The sequence below is a fragment of the Amblyraja radiata genome, chromosome 8 (genome assembly GCF_010909765.2).
Source record: "Amblyraja radiata isolate CabotCenter1 chromosome 8, sAmbRad1.1.pri, whole genome shotgun sequence".
NCBI lineage: Eukaryota > Metazoa > Chordata > Chondrichthyes > Rajiformes > Rajidae > Amblyraja > Amblyraja radiata.
The window spans coordinates 77317226-77334321 of record NC_045963.1 but is presented as its reverse complement, the minus strand read 5'-3'; the positions used below and the strand labels follow the sequence as shown (position 1 = coordinate 77334321).

Genomic DNA, 17096 nt, shown 5'->3' with positions numbered 1-17096 from the left:
CTACTCCTGCACCTATTGTCTATTGTTTATTTTTGTACATTCAATCCCTTCACACAAGATAAACGACTCAAGTGCACAACTCAAGGAAGGGTGGCACGGTGGCGCAGCGGTAGAGTTGCTGCCTCACAGCACCAGAGACCCGGGCTCGATCCTGACTATGGGTGCTTGTCTGTTCAGAGTCGGCACGTTCTCTCCGTGATCTGCGTGGGTTTTCTCCAGGAGCTCCAGTTTACTCCCGCACTCCAAAGACGTACATGTTTGCAGGTTGGTTGGCTTAATAAAATTGTAAATTGTCCCCCTAGTGCGTGTAGGACAGTGTTAATGTGCGGGGATCGCTGGTTGGCGCGGACTGGGTGGGCCGAAGGGCCTTTGTCTCTACAATCAAACTCAGGAACAGGACAACCATATGTTGTAATGACATGATTTTATTTTGGTCAAGTCTGCCCCCAAATTGCACTCTGTGTTTATTGTTATACATTTAGCCTTTGTGCCACTGGACATTTTCCACTTTTTGGCATCTCTTAGGAAGATTATATGGCAGTGGTGGCCGCACAGCGGTGCAGCGGTAGAGTTGCTGCCTTACAGCGCCAGAGACACGGGCCAAGGGTGCTGTCTGTCCGGAATTTGTGCTTTCTCCTCCTGACTGCGTGGGTTTTCTCCGGGTGTTCCGGGTTTCCTCCAGAGACGAACAGGTTTGCAGGTTAATTGGCTTCGGTAAAATTGTAAATTGTCTCTAAGTGTTTATGTACTCCCCCCTCATGACTCTTTCAGTCATACTGAGAAATCAACCCTAAAATTAAAATATACATATTTCAACTGTACATAAACTACAACGTATGTTCGATAGTAAAAACGTGTACATCAAATTGTAGTAAATGGATTCCCTGACAACAGATGTCATGTTAAAAGATGGTGATTTACTATTCATAGTTTCAGCATAACCACGTTAATCCTTCCCTATGCCAGCATCTAAGTGGTTCGGATTACCACACTTATTTTTGGATGTCATGCCTTCTCAAATCCCCAAGTCTCACTCATGCTCATAAAGATTGAACACAAAGGGCAGCACGGTGACACAGCGGTAGAGTTGCTGCTTTACAGCGCTTACAGCACTGGAGAGCCGTGTTCGATCCCGACTATGGGCGCTGTCTGTACGGAGTTTGTACCTTCTCCCCTTGTCCGCTTGGGTTTTCACCGAGATCCTCGGTTTCCTCCCACACTCCAAAGGTGTACAGGTTTGTAGGTTAATTGGCTTGGTATCAGTGTCAATTGTCCCTAGTGTGTGTAGGATAGTGTTCGTGTGCGGGGATCGCTGGTCGGTGCGGACTCGGTGGGCCGAATGGCCTGTTTCCACGCTGCATCTCTAAAGTAAACTGAACTAAATGTCTAATCAATTCTAATGGATATTAGACATTGTTTTCTTCCATTCATTAACCTTGTTGCTCTGCAAATGTCTCTAGTCTAATTAGGCACAACATATTGTCAAGTGTGGACACGTAATATACTGCATTTGATTTTTCGTTGCATTGATTGAAAGACACAGCTTGGAAACAGTGTCTTTCGGCTCATCAAGTCCAGGCCGACCATCGATCACCCATTCACACTAGTTCTATGTTATCCCACTTTCGTGTCCACTTCCTGCACACCAGAGACAATTTGCAGAGGCCAATTTACCTGCAAAGCCACGCGTCTTTGAGATGTGGGAGGAAACCGGAACGCCAGGAGGAAATCCACAGGGAGAACGTGCAAACTCCACACAGACAGCAGCGGAGGTGAGGATTGAACCCGGGTCTCGGGAGCAGTGAGGCAACAGCTCTACCAGCTGCGCCACTGTGCCGCCACTGTGCCGTTCCTTCAGAAATGCCACTGAGTTAATTACCCAATAAAAATCAACTAACCGTACTAATCCATTTAGCTTAAGTATTGCAATTAACGAAAATATCAGACAATAAGGCGAAACACAAGATCCTCTTCAGAAGCACGAGTTTTGTACATTTACACACAGTATGTGGAATTTCTCTCCTATGAATGAAACCTCGTCTCCACGGCACTTTTAATGGTACCTGTCGAGCACATAATAAATGCACGAGGTCCACTTCCTTCCACTCATCCCAAGGTCACGTTACAAAACCAACAAGCAAGCAGATCAATACTCCGCACACAATCCCATTTGTCATATCTGCATCATCGGTTTTGAAATCTCATCTCCATACTTTACGATGACAAATCTTTTAGACTTCACACTATTTGCTCTCTGATCCTTTTTAATCGCTTAAATGTCATTTGCTGGCAGTATCGATACGGCAACAGGAGGCGCAGCGGTAGAGCTGCTGCCTCACAGCGCCAGAGACCCGGGTTCGATCCTGACTACGGGTGCTGTCTGTACGGAGTTTGTACGTTCTCCCCGTGACCTGCCTGGATTTTCTCCGAGATCTTCGGTTTCCTCCCACACCCCAAAGATGTACAGGTTTGTAGGTTAATTGGCTTGGTATAAATGTAAATTGTCCCTCGTGTGTGTGTGTAGGGTAGTGTTAATGAGCGGGGATCGCTGGTCGGCGCAGAGTCGGTGGGTCGAAGGGTCTGTTTCCGTGCTGTATCTCCAAACTAAACTAAAACTAAACTGAATTATGTGTACATTGATGCTGGTTGACTACATTAAAACTGTAAAAAAATCTTTTTTTACAGTTCCAATGGCATAAAGCTCCACAAACGCCTCAGATGTAGTGTGATTCTGACATACCTGCCTGTCTAGTGATGACAAATGGGTTTCCACTGCACACTTATCTCATCTTTCAGAATGCCTGTGGTTTGCCCTTGACTTGCAGAACACCAACATCACAAGGAACACATCTGCAACTTAGATTACCAGTGTCCTGTTGTTATCAGGGGGCAAGATCCCGCTTCAGGCAGCATGTAAAGGTTTCTTGGCTTTTTGTGATAGAATCAGGCACACATTTGCAAAGCATCAACACAGGAAATGCCTGACTTTATGCATTTTTCCTTTGCCAGGGATTGGTTTTCCTTGTAAATATTCAACACACATTCTTCGAGAAACAATATCGGCAGAATAGACCACAGTTTAATTTAAAACAAAAGTTAGGAAGTTTGATAGCTTTGTTAACCGAGGTCAATAGTTATTGAGAAGCCTGAGATGGTGCGTGGGCTGGCCGAACGCTAATGTAGGTTAATTATGATACTAAGCTGTAGCAAATAAGAATTTCATTGTTCTCTTTAGTTTTAGTTGAGTTTAGAAATACAGCGCGGAAACAGGTCATTCAGCCCACCGACTCCGTGCCGACCAGCCATCCCCACACAAGGGACAATTTACAGGCATATAATCCACCAACACTGTCGCCACCTCCGACGGGATCCCACCACTGGCCACATCTTCCCATCTCCACCCCTTTCTGCTTTCTGCAGAGACCGTTCCCTTCTCGCAACTCCCTGGTCAGCTCGTCCCTTCCCACCCAAACCACCCCCTCACCCGATACTTTCCCCTGCAACCGCAGGAGATGCAACACCTGTCCCTTTACCTCCCTCCTCGACTCCATCCAAGGACCCCGACAGTCTTTCCAGGTGAGGCAGAGGTTCACTTGCACCTCCTCCAACCTCATCTACTGTATCCGCTGTTCCAGGTGTCAACTTCTGTACATTGGCGAGACCAAGCGCAGGCTCGGACATCGTTTCGCTGAACACCTCCGCTCAGTCCGTCTTAACCTACCTGATCTCCCGGTTGCTCAGCATTTTAACTCCCCCTCCCATTCCCAATTTGACCTTTCTGTCCTGGGCCTCCTCCATTGTCAGAGTGAGGCCCAGCGCAAATTGGAGGAACAGCACCTCATATTTTGCTTGGGTAGCTTACACCCCAGCGGTAAGAACATTGACTTCTCTAGCTTCAGATAGCCCTTGCTTTCCCTCTCTCTCCATCCCCTCCCCCTCAAGTTCAAGTTCAAGTTCAAGTGAGTTTATTGTCATGTGTCCCTGTATAGGACAATGAAATTCTTGCTTTGCTTAAGCACACAGAAAATAGTAGGCATTTACTACAAAACAGATAAATGTGTCCATATACCATGATATAAATATATACACACATGAATAAATAAACTGATAAAGTGCAAATAGCAGAAAGTGGTTATTAATAATCAGAGTTTTGTCCGAGCCAGGTTTAATAGCCTGATGGCTGTGGGGAAGTAGCTATTCCTGAACCTGGTTGTTGCAGTCTTCAGGCTCCTGTACCTTCTACCTGAAGGTAGCAGGGAGATGAGTGTGTGGCCAGGATGGTGTGGGTCTTTGATGATACTGCCAGCCTTTTTGAGGCAGCGACTGCGATAAATCCCCTCGATGGAAGGAAGGTCAGAGCCGATGATGGAATGGGCAGTGTTTACTACTTTTTTTAGTCTTTTCCTCTCCAGGGCGCTCAAATTGCCGAACCAAGCCACGATGCAACCGGTCAGCATGCTCTCTACTGTGCACCTGTAGAAGTTAGAGAGAGTCTTCCTTGACAAACCGACTCTCCGTAATCTTCTCAGGAAGTAGAGGCGCTGATGAGCTTTTTTGATAATTGCGTTAGTGTTCTCGGACCAGGAAAGATCTTCAGAGATGTGCACGCCCAGGAATTTGAAGTTCTTGACCCTTTCAACCATCGACCCGTTGATATAAATGGGGCTGTGGGTCCCCCTCCTACTCCTTCCAAAGTCCACAATCAGTTCCTTGGTTTTGCTGGTGTTGAGGGCCAGGTTACTGCGCTGGCACCATATGGACAGTTGCTCGATCTCTCTTCTGTATTCTGACTCATCCCCATCAGTGATACGTCCCACAACAGTGGTGTCGTCAGCGAACTTGATGATGGAGTTCGCACTGTGGTTGGCTACGCAGTCATGGGTATAGAGTGAGTACAGCAGGGGGCTGAGCACGCAGCCTTGAGGTGCCCCCATGCTGATTGTTATCGATTGACACATTTCCACCAATACGAACAGACTGTGGTCTGTGGATGAGGAAGTCGAGGATCCAGTTGCAGAGGGATGCGCAGAGACCCAGTTCTGCGAGTTTGGTAACCAGTTTGGAGGGGATGATTGTGTTGAATGCCGAGCTGTAATTGATGAATAACAGCCTGACATATGAGTTTTTGTTGTCCAAGTGGTCCAGTGCGGAGTGGAGGGCCAGCGAGATCCCATCCACCGTTGATCTGTTGTGGCGGTAAGCGAACTGCAGTGGGTCCAGGTTTTTGTCGAGGTAGGAGTTGATTTGCTCCATGATCAACCCCTCAAAGCACTTCATCACCACCGGCGTTAGTGCCACTGGTCGATAGTCATTGAGGCACGTCACCTTACTCTTCTTGGGCACCGGTATAATTGATGCCCTTTTAAAGCAGGTGGGGACCTCAGACCTCAGAAGTGAGAGGTTGAAAATGTCCGTAAAAACTCCCGCCAGTTGGTCCGCACAGGTTTTTAGAACACGACCGGGTATACCATCAGGTCCAGGCGCTTTTCGGGGGTTCACCTCTCTGAAGGATTTCCTGACGTCGGCCTCTGTGACTGAGACTGAAATGCCATCACAGCGAATGGGGGATCGGGAAGGCACATCAGTATTCTCCCAGTTAAAGCGTGCGTAAAACGCATTGAGCTCGTCAGGGAGTGATGTTTCACCGACATTCGAGCTCCTTAGTTCTCCCACCAGTCTTACTGCCTCCGATAACATTCTATCTCTGTCCGGCCCGCTCCCCTTAAATCAGTCTGAAGAAGGGTCTCAACCCGAAACGTCACCCATTCCTTCTCTCCAGAGATGCTGCCTGTCCCGCTGAGTTACTCCAGAATTTTGTGTCTACCTAAGGACAATTTACATTTATACCAAGCCAATTGGCGCGTGGGGGGAAACTGGAGCTCCAAGAGAAAACCCAGGCAGGTCATGGGAAGAACATACAAACTCCATACAGACTGCACCCGTAGCCAGGATCGAACCAGAGCATCTTTCGCTGGGGTTGGGCAGCAACTCTACCGTTGAGCCACCCTGCCACCCATTATTGTTCTTTTGCGAATTGTTTTCTTGATATTGTTCTCTAGCGAGATTTAAGAGAGAGTTAGATAGAGCTCTAGGGGCTAGTGGAATCAAGGGACATGGTGAGAAGGCAGGCACGGGTTATTGATTGTGGACGATCAGCCATGATCACAATGAATGGCAGTGCTGGCTCGAAGGGCTGAATGATCTCCTCCTGCACCTATTTTCTATGTTTCTGTACAACAATTAAACACGAAGATAGACACAAAAAGCTGAAGTAACTCAGCGGGCCAGACAGCAGCTCTGGAGAAAGGCAATTGTTGATGTTTCGGGTCGAGACCTTTCTTCGGACTCTTCTGACAATGAAACACCCTGAGACAATAGACAATAGGTGCAGGAGTAGGCCATTCGGCCCTTCGAGCCAGCACCGCCATTCAATATGATCATGGCTGATCATCCCCAATCAGTACCCTTGTTTCTTGAAAATAAACAGTGCACCTTCTACCGTTGTATCTTATCGATTATAAGGTTTTATTAAATGGTATAAGTTAACAAATGCTGTAACAATCACCCTTCCCTGGGTCTACCCAACCCTGCTCCACTTTCCTCAAGAAATTGTGAACTTGAGCATGGAATTCTTGAATAATGCATTATATTAACACGCGTCTACCATTCATATTTTATCATTACTTTTTCTAATTTAAAACTTAATGAATGACATACATAAATTCAGCAAACTGATATCATTTTGGAGATCAATAATGTTAAATGATTGCACCTCATTTAGGGTAATGACTTTGTTCACAATTGAGTAATTTGCCAAAATTCACAAGCTGGCACAATTACAAGTAAGCATTTGAGGCAACTAGCTATTTCCCACATTAAAGAAACCAAATTATTTTTTCTCTGAATGTTTTCTTTGTGTTTCTACATTCTTTTCAAATGGACTATTGACGAACTATTCACCACACACAACTAAAAATGAGTTAATAAGCTGGCTATTTGCACAGCCAAAAACACTGCAACAGTAATACAAAACGTACACCATTTGCTGGAAATACTTCTGCTGAATCTGGCTGCACATAATATGGACAATGAGATGGAGCAGACTTTTAGTTTTTTGTATGGTTTAGTTTTGAGATACAGCGTGGAAACAGGCCCTCTGGCCCAACGGGTCCGTGCCGACCAGAGATCCCGCACACTAACGGTATCCTGTGCACACTAGGGACAATTTACACTTTTACCAAATTGCACTACTATTGTTTGTTTTTTGAGTATGTCTGTATATATATATGTGTGTGTGTGTGTGTGTGTGTGTGTGTGTGTGTGTGTGTGTGTGTGTGTGTGTGTGTGTGTGTGTGTGTGTGTGTGTGTGTGTGTGTTTGTGTGTGCGCATGTGTGTGCGTGTGCGCGTGTGTGTGTGCGTGTGTGTGTGTATGTGTGTGTGTGTGTGTGTGTGTGTGTGTGTGTGTGTGTGTGTGTGTGTGTGTGTGTGTGTGTATATATATATATATTGTGTTTGTATGTGTGTACTTGTGAGTGTGTATCCTACATACACACTGAACCTTTTTTTTTCTCTCTCTCGTTTCATACTGTTTACAGTGTACTATGTTTACATATTCTGTTGTGCTGCAGCAAGTAAGAAATGTCATTGCTCTGTCCGGGACAGACAGACTATGTTTACAAAGCCCTTAACGGGCTAGCCCCCACCTACATCAAAAGTCTGCTCACCCACCACACCACCTCCAGGTCCGTCAGATCGGCCAACTTGGGGTTATTGAACATCCCGCGGTCTAGGCATAAGCTCAGGGGCGACCGCGCCTTTGCGGGTGCAGCTCCTAGACTGTGGAACAGCATCCCTCTTCCCATCAGAACTGCCCCCTCCATCGACTCCTTTAAGTCGAGACTTAAAACTCATCTTTACTCTCAAGCCTTTCTTGACATCCTCTGAGGGAGGGCTATATGTATGTATTTATGTACGTACTTAATCAATGAACCAATGTTGTATAACGTTAGTACCTCCACCAATGTAAAGCACTTTGGTCAACGCGAGTTGTTTTTTAAATGTGCTATAGAAATAAAAGTGACTTGACTTGACATATGACAATAAAACACTGTTGACTCTCGACTCTCTCTACAAATCTGTACGTCTTTGGAGTGTGTGAGGAAACTGGAGATCCCGGTGAAAACCCACGCAGCTCATAGGAAGGTATAAACTACGTACAGACAGCACCCGTAGTCAGGATCGAACCCGAGTCTCGAGCACTATACCGAACCAACTCTACCGCTGCGCCACCTATTTAAAAAAATGGATATAAACTTCCACCCTCTCCCTGAATCCCAAGCAGTAGACAATAAACCAAGTCCCACTGACAATTTATGAACTATTCTCATACGCTTTGCCTTTCTTACAAATGTATTAAGCTGTTAATATACCTCAATAGTCATTAAATGAAAAATCCATTTTTATGTATTGCAATTTCTTCAGCTCACCATATCAAAGTTTAATGATTTAAAATAATAAAAAAATAATCACTTTTCATATAATTTATTTATATTTCGGCTTCTAACTTCACTTTGTGCATCTCAGAATCTATTATTTTAAACACCATAATATGTTTGCAGCATTTGCCATAACAAAGCACTTTTTCTTTCTTGGTTCACTCATGAATGTAAGTGGATGTTCAGCCAGTTTACTGGTGTCGTTGTTGCCTGATGCTTAAACCCATGTCCAATGACAGATAGGGGGAAAATTCACTTCAAATAAATTGTTAGACTTTTCACATTCAGAATGATGAAGAGAATGAAAGGTGAGGCCTATAATCGGGATGAGATAAATTCAATGACAGGAGTGGCGATGGTGGCAGTTGAAGGCTGCAGGACGAGCAGTTCTGAAGAAGGTGTGAATAGGTGGAGAAAGCTTTAGTTTCATTTGTTGTCAGAGCAGAATTAGGCCATTCGGCCCATCAAGTCCACTCCACCATTTATTCATGGCTGATCTATCTTTCCCCTCTCAACCCCATTCTCCTGCCTTCTCTCCATATCCCCTGACACCCGTACTAATCAAGAATCTATCTATCTCAGCCTTAAAAATATCCATTGACTTGGCCTCCACAGCCGTCTGCAGCAATGAATTCCACAGATTCGTCACCGTCTGACTAAAGAAATTCCTCCTCATCTCCTTTCGAAAGGAACGTCCTTCTATTCTGAGCCGATGGCCTCTGGTCCTGGACTCTCCCACTAGTGGAAACATCCTCTCCACTTTCACTCTATCCAGGCCTTTTCACTATTCGGCTTACCAACACCATTTGTATTAATCGATTCCTTCCAGTCTCAGGCCACATCTCCACACCCGGAGCAGGGCCTTATATCGCCCAGCGCGGGGCTTGCCATGGCCCGCCGGGGGCTCCAACATTGAGACACCGAGCGGGGCCTTGCATCGCCCGCCGGGGGCTTTGAACATCGGGAGAAGAATGGAACACAGGGGAGAGACAAGACTCACTGAGTGAAGGAGATTCACTGTGATGGATGTTTGTGTAAATTGTGTTGGTTGTGTGTCTTGGTTCTTTTCTTGTTGTATGACTGCAGAAACCAAATTTCGTTTGAACTTCTTTTGAGGTTCAAATGACAATAAATTTGTATTGTTTTGTATTGCATTCTTCCCCCAACCCCTGCCCTCATCCACTGCCCTCATCCTCTGCATCTTAAAATATGCTTTGTTTTGAACTTTTCCCAGAAGGTCATCAACTGAAACATTAACTCTGCTTCTCTCTTTTTCCCGGGGTGAATATGTCAAAGGTTAGATGGCATAGCTTTGAGGTCAGAGGGGAAAAGTTTTTCTTTACACAGAGACTGGGTGCCTCGAACACACTGTCAGGGATAATGGCGGAACCTGATACGTTAGCGATGTTTAAGAGAATTATAGATAAGCATATGGATTGTAGGAATATGGAAACGTTTATAAAGAGATTAGTTTAACTCGTGTTCAGCTTTGATATTGTGGGCCAAAGGATCTGTTCCTGTCCTGTATATTCCGTGTTCAATTGGAAGAAATTGAGATGGTGAAGCAGAGATGATTGAGCACTTAAATTAGAGGATGCTTAAGAGACCGGAATTGGCGCAGTGCAGATATCTCAGATGGCCGAATCAGTTCACAAAATCAGGGAAGGGGAAAATGATAGCAGCATTTAAAACAAAATTTAAAATTGTAAACGTATCAATCCTTGACCAGGAGTCACTCCGGCCACAGTGCACATTAGGGCACAAGTCGCAAAGCTTTACTTGACCTGTAGTTTATAGACAACAGAACCAGGGAAGTCAGCCAGCAGGTAGACACAAAATGCTGGAGTAACTCAACGGGACAGGCAGCCAGAAGTATATTGAAATAGTCAAATAGTCAAGTCAACAGAGACTTCAGTAGTTACTTGCGCTCTAGTCAGCGAAAAGACTATTCATGATTACAATCAAGCCCTCCACAGTGTACAGATACGGGATAAAAGGAACTTTTAGTCCAAGACAGAGTCCAGTAAAGTCTGATTAAAAATAGTCTGAGGGTCTAGCTCAAGACCACTGTTTGTAATTGGTCATCGGATGGTTCAGTTGCCTGACAACAGCTGGGAAGAAACTTCAAGGACTTTGGAAAGAAAAAGGTTTAAGGTAGCCCAGTATTTGACAAGGTGATACTATTCCTAATGTTGATGTTGAGGCATCAAGAAGAGACAAATATACCAGGTCCCTACAGAGGGTGGAGTAAGAGAGAGATGGGGATGTAAGGTCACTCTGGTGGACTTAGATGTAAGGAGCTGAGAGAAGGTTCACGTGGACCACAACCACATGAATTGTTGAATGGAATAACCCATTTCTGGAGGGATTGAAAGAGTAGATGTCATGAGCTTGTTTCCCGTTGAGTTGGATCACCCATTTCTGCGCTGCCTATTCTCAAAAAAATAATTCCCTTGAACCCACTCTTGCATTCAATGTGATTGTGATCCATCTTTAATTTACAGTGCATTTAGAAAGTATTCAGACCCCTTCACCTTTTCCACATTTTGTTACGTTACGGCCTTATTTTACAATGGATTAAATCCCTTTTTTTTTAAATCATCAATCTACACACAATACCCCAGAATGAAGAAGCAGAAACAGGTGTTTAGACATTTTTGCAAAGTAATTAAAAGGAAATAACAGAAAGAGGTGAACACTGTTCTGAACACGGTGTTTAAGAAGGAACTGCAGATGCTGGAAAATCGAAGGTAGACAAAAGTGCAGGAGAAACTCAGCGGGTGCAGCAGCATCTATGGAGCGAAGGAAATAGGCAACGTTTCGGGCCGAAACGTTGCCTATTTCCTTCGCTCCATAGATGCTGCTGCACCCGCTGAGTTTCTCCTGCACTTTTGTCTACCTCCGGTCCGTCACAGGTTCTGACCTCCCCACCATCGAGGGATTTACCGGAGTCGCTGCCTCAAAAAGCCAGCCATCATCATCACCACTCCCACACCACCCTGGCCAAACACTCATTTCATCGCTGCCATCGGGAAGAAAAAGGTACAGGAGCCTGAAAACTGTAACGTCCAGGTTCAGGAACAGCTTCTTCCCTACAGCCATCAGGCCAACACTACAACCTCCAAATAAGCGCTGAACTACATAGACTATTATTTTTATTATTACATTATTACTGTGTTTTTTATGTGTATGTATGCGTGTATATATACACACACTGAACTTTTTTTCCTCATTTATTATATTGTTTACAGTGTATTATGTTCACATATTCTGCTGTGCTCTGCAAGTAAGAATGGGTTCTATCTGGGGCATTATTCTACCTGGGACATATGACAATAAATGATTCTTGAATCTAATCATCCCTCAGCCTCCTAAGCTCCAAAAAAAAGGCCCAGACAATCCAACCTCTCCCCATAATCCAAGCCCATAAACCCAGGTCACATCCAGGTGAATATTTTCTACTCCTTCCAACTTAATAGAAACATAGAAATTAGGTGCAGGAGTAGGCCATTCGGCCCTTCGAGCCTGCACTGCCATTCAATATGATCATGGCTGATCATCCAACTCAGTATCCCGTACCTGCCTTCTCTCCATACCCTCTGACCCCCTTAGCCACAAGGGCCACATCTAACTCCCTCTTAAATATAGCCAATGAACTGGCCTCTAATGATAGCTTTCCCATGGCTCGGTGTTTAGTTTAGAGATACAACGCGGAAACAGGCCCTTCAGCCCACCTAGTCTGCACTGACCAGCGATCCCCGCACAGTAACACCATCCTACACACACTAGGGACAATTTACACATACGCCTATCTAATTTACCTACATACCTTTACGTCTTTGGAGTGTGGGAGGAAACCGAAGATCTCGGAGAAAACCCAGGCGGTCACCGGGAGAATGTACAATAGGTGCAGGAGTAGGCCATTCGGCCCTTCAAGCCAGCACCGCCATTCAATGTGATCATGGCTGATCATCCACAATCAGTACCCCGTTCCTGCCTTCTCCCCATTTCCCCTTACTCCGCTATATTTAAGAGCCCTATCTAGCTCTCTCTTGAAAGTATCCAGAGAACCGGCCTCCACCGCCCTCTGAGGCAGAGAATTCCACAGACTCACAGCTCTCTGTGTGAAAAAGTGTTTCCACATCTCCATTCTAAATGGCTTACCCCTTATACTTAAACTGTGGCCCCTGGTTCTGGACTCCCCCAACATCGGGAACATGTTTCCTGCCTCTAGCGTGTCCAAACCCTTAATAATCTTATATGTTTCAATCAGATCGGCCTCTCATCCTACTAAATTCCAGAGTGTACAAGCCCAGCCGCACCATTCTCTCAGCATATGACAGTCCCGCCATACAAACTCCGCACAGACAGCACCCGGAGTCGGGATCTAACCCGGGATTCCGGCACGGCAAGCAACTCTACCGCTGCACCAATGTGCCGTGCTGAGTGAGTGCTCTCAAATATACATGTGAACAGTCTAAACACGTCTCGGCTCGATGGATCAACCACACATCATCAGACCCTCACTTTTTTGCAAATACAATGAAATGGCGATTTTATTTTACACAAAAATTGTGTTGCATTAATCTTTCCTGTAGTAACCTGCAAGTGATATGAATACACAAGCTGTGACCACCACAAATTAATTACAAGTTCTACAGTATATAAATAAAATCTCAAATTATTGTAGAAAGATAATTAGGCCTTAAAGAAATTCAATGCTACAACTGAATTATGAAACACTAGGTATTAATTGGTGCCATCAATAACTGACAGGCATGAATCGCTGTAAAACTTCAAGAAGAACACAAAAGCATCTCAGATCTCACATTATCAGTATTAATGAGTTATAGTTAGGTTCAAAATAGAAAGGAAGCCGAGGTAACATTCGAAGATACTCAAAAAGAAAAATGTGACAATTACCTCATCATGTGGCAATAACTCATGCAGGATAAACGGTTGAAACCCGGCAAATCAGGTCATCATCCGCATAATGGAACATTTACAACATCACAATCATAAAAGGTATGGATAAATAGTATTTCAATGCACAAGGTAGAGTCACAGTCATAGAGTGATACAGTGAGGATACAGGCCCTTCAACCCAACTGGCCCACACCGGCCAATAATGTCCCACCTGCCCGCGTTTGGTCCATATCCCTCCAAACCTGTCCCATTCACGTACATGTCTACATGTTGGGATAGTCCCAGCCTCAATTACCTCTTCTGGCAGCTTGTTCCATACACCCACCACCCTCTGTCTGAAAAAATGACCCCTCAGATTTCTATTCAATCTTTTCCCCCTTCACATTAAACCTATGTCCCCTCGTTCTCAAATCACCTTCTCTGGGCAAGTGACTCGGTGCATCTACCCAATCTATACATCTCGTGGTTTTATACATCTCTATAAGATTACCCCTCATCCACCCTTCTTCTTCTTCTTGCGTATGACGTGCACAGCCTAAAGTTGTAGGACAACTTGTTCTATTTGATCTTATTTGATTGTGCACGCCGGGTTGATTGCATTCGTCGAAACAGGGCAGACCACGTGAAGGTTGCAATCTCCCACCCGCCTCATCCACCTGCGCTCCAAGGAATAGAGTCCCTCTCCCGATAGCTCAGACCCTCTAGTCCTGGCAACATCCTCGTAAAGCTCCTGACAACATCCTCGTAAACCAAGCAGAAGTTACAAATACATACCTCCACCTCCACCAAGCAGGCTCTTGTTTGCTGAAAAACAATGAGATAAAAAAAGTCAATATCCAAAGATTTTAAATGCGGCTGTCTCTTGAGAAATATCCTAACATGCAAACATCTAACAAGGTGTCAGGAATAGCATTCTCTGGGCCATTGCTATGCTTGCGGATGCAGCAATCAATTGCGAACTTGTTTCATCAATTCAAAATAAATAAGATTCCAAACTTAATCTACCTGTGTGGCCGTGAAGCAATTGAGGAGTTTACAGTCTCTGGAGGATTTATATGCGATGCAAAGCAAACCTCAGACGTGGACATGTAGGCAGGGATACATTGCTCAATCCCCCCAGGGTTGAAGCACTATGTAATGGGTTTGAAATGGATTTAAATCCAAACTCCTATCTGGATACCTAGATTTCAAATCCATTCATTAGTCAATGGGCGAAAATCTATTCTTGTGAGCTTTCAGAAATTGCAGCGAATTGTGGACACAACCCAGACCGTCACACAAACCAACCTCCCTTCCATTGCCTCCATTTATACCTCACGCTGCCTCGGCAAGGCCAGCAGCATAATCAAGGACGAGTCGCACCCTGGCCACTCCCTCTCCCATTGGAAAAAAGGTATAGAAGAGTGAAAACGCACACCTCCAGATTCAGGGATAGTTTCTTCCCAGCTGTTATCAGGCAACTGAATCATCCTACCACAGCCAGAGAGGGCTGTCTATCTCATTGGTGACCCACGGACTATCCTTGGTCGGAATTTGCTGGCTTTACCATGCACTAAACTTTCTTCTCTTATCATGTATCTGCACACTGTGAATGGCTCAACTGTAATATGTTTTGTCTTTCCGTTGACTGGTTATCACGCAACAAAAGCTTTTCATACCTCGATACACGTGACAATAAACTAAACTGAACTAAATGAGTGACTAATGCCGCAACTTGGTAACAGGATGATGCACCGTTCTTTTGACAGGAAGGTATGTGCTGACTTTTCTCCTGAATGATCTGGCCCTTGGTTTTAGGATCAAGTCCCAGGCTCATCCACGGGTGGGTGGGATTTCTCAATCCTCTCAATAGGTTCATTTCTTCAGACACTCCAGTACACATTTGAAGTTTAATGTTATTAATGCCTGACGGGAAATATTATTTACTATGATTATATTCCTGATGCTGATGGCGTGCAGAACCAAGGGCCACAGTTTAAGAATAAGGGATAAGCCATTTAGAACCGGAGATGAGGAAAAACTTTTTCACCCAGAGTGTTGTGAATCTGTGGAGGCCGATTCTCTGGATGCTTTCAAGAGAGAGTTAGATAGAGCCCTTAAAGATAGCGGAGTCAAGGGATATGGGGAAAAGGCAGGAACGGGTACTGATTTTGGATGATCAGCCATGATCACAGTGAATGGCGAAGCTGGCTCAAAGGGTTGAATGGCCTACTCCTGCACCTATTGTCTATTGCCTATTGAAAGAAGATAGACACAAAGTGCTGGAGCAACTCAGCGGGACAGACAGCACCTCTGGAGAAAAGGAATGGGTGATGTTTCAGGTTGAGACCCTTCTTCAGACTGAGGATCAGGGGAGAGGGAAACTAGAGATATGGAAGGGCAAGGTATGAAGAGGATGGATCAAAGCAAATGATGATCAAGGAAATGTAGAATGGTTCATTGTTGGCTGAGGAGAAGGAGACAACGAGGCATACAAACAGTAAAATTGATCAAGAGGACAGTGAAACCAGTCAGAGAACTTGGCTGGGGAAGGGACAGAGAGAGGGGAAAGCAAGTGTTACTTGAAGTTGGAGAAATCAATATTGATATCACTTTATTTAACTTGTGTTCATTTTTTCACACAGGGAGTTGTGAGTCTGTGGAATTCTCTGCCTCAGAGGGCGGTGGAGGCCGGTTCTCTGGATGCTTTCAAGGGAGAGCTAGATAGGGCTCTTAAAGATAGCGGAGTCAGGGGATATGGGGAGAAGGCAGGAACGGGGTACTGATTGGGGGTGATCAGCCATGATCACATTGAATGGCAGTGCTGGCTCGAAAGGCCGAATGGCCTACTCCTGCACCTATTGTCTATTGTCTTTTGTCTATTGAACAAGAATTCTTCTCTGTTTTCATAAAATTTAGCTTTCATAATGTAAGAGTGTATTTTTATCCTCATCAACAGCACAAGCGCAAGTTTAATACGTAGAATAACTTGAAAGGAATTTTACCCAATTCTGGACAAATGGTAATCTTAATCTTAAATTCCCACCTTTGATAATGTTCAAGAGAGACGGACCACACTGAATCAAGTTTATAACGCCACTGCACAATTTTTGTCATAAGTTCATAAGTGATAAGAACAGAATTCGGCCATTTGGCCCATCAAGTCTACTCCGCCATTCAATCATGGCTGACCTATGACTCCATTTTGGTTGACTCTCTTATATTGATAGTGTTTAGTTATGCACTTCTTCACATGGAAGAATCAATGTCTCCATATTCATTCCATTCTATGAGTATAGAAGTCGGGACGTAATGTTATAAGGTCATAAGTGATAGGAGTAGAATAGATAAGTTTTTTTGGCCTTCCATCACAGCAATGTGATGGATGTTTATGTAAATTATGTTGTGTCTTGGGTCTATTTGTTTGTAATGTATGGCTGCAGAAACGACATTTCGTTTGGACCTCAAGGGGTCCAAATGACAATAAATTGAATTGTATTGCATTGTATTGTATTGTAATTAGACCATTACAAAAATTAATCACTTTTCATATAATTTATTTATATTTCGGCTTCTAACTTCACTTTGCACATCTCGGAATCTATTATTTTAAACTCAATAATATGTTTGCAGCATTTGCCATATAACAAAGCACTTTTTCTTTCTTGGTTCACTCATGAATGTAAGTGGATGTT

The 17096-nt window shown here is 44.4% G+C and overlaps 1 protein-coding gene across 1 annotated transcript in view; it reads right to left on the bottom strand.

Moving 5' to 3' along the window:
- The window catches only part of macrod2 (mono-ADP ribosylhydrolase 2), a 1179663-nt gene that overhangs the window by 919421 nt on the left and 243146 nt on the right, over nt 1-17096 (bottom strand). The window contains exon 6 of the mRNA XM_033026285.1: nt 14197-14226. Within this exon, the coding sequence (XP_032882176.1) occupies nt 14197-14226 (30 nt within the window). The remainder of the gene's footprint in view (nt 1-14196; nt 14227-17096) is intronic.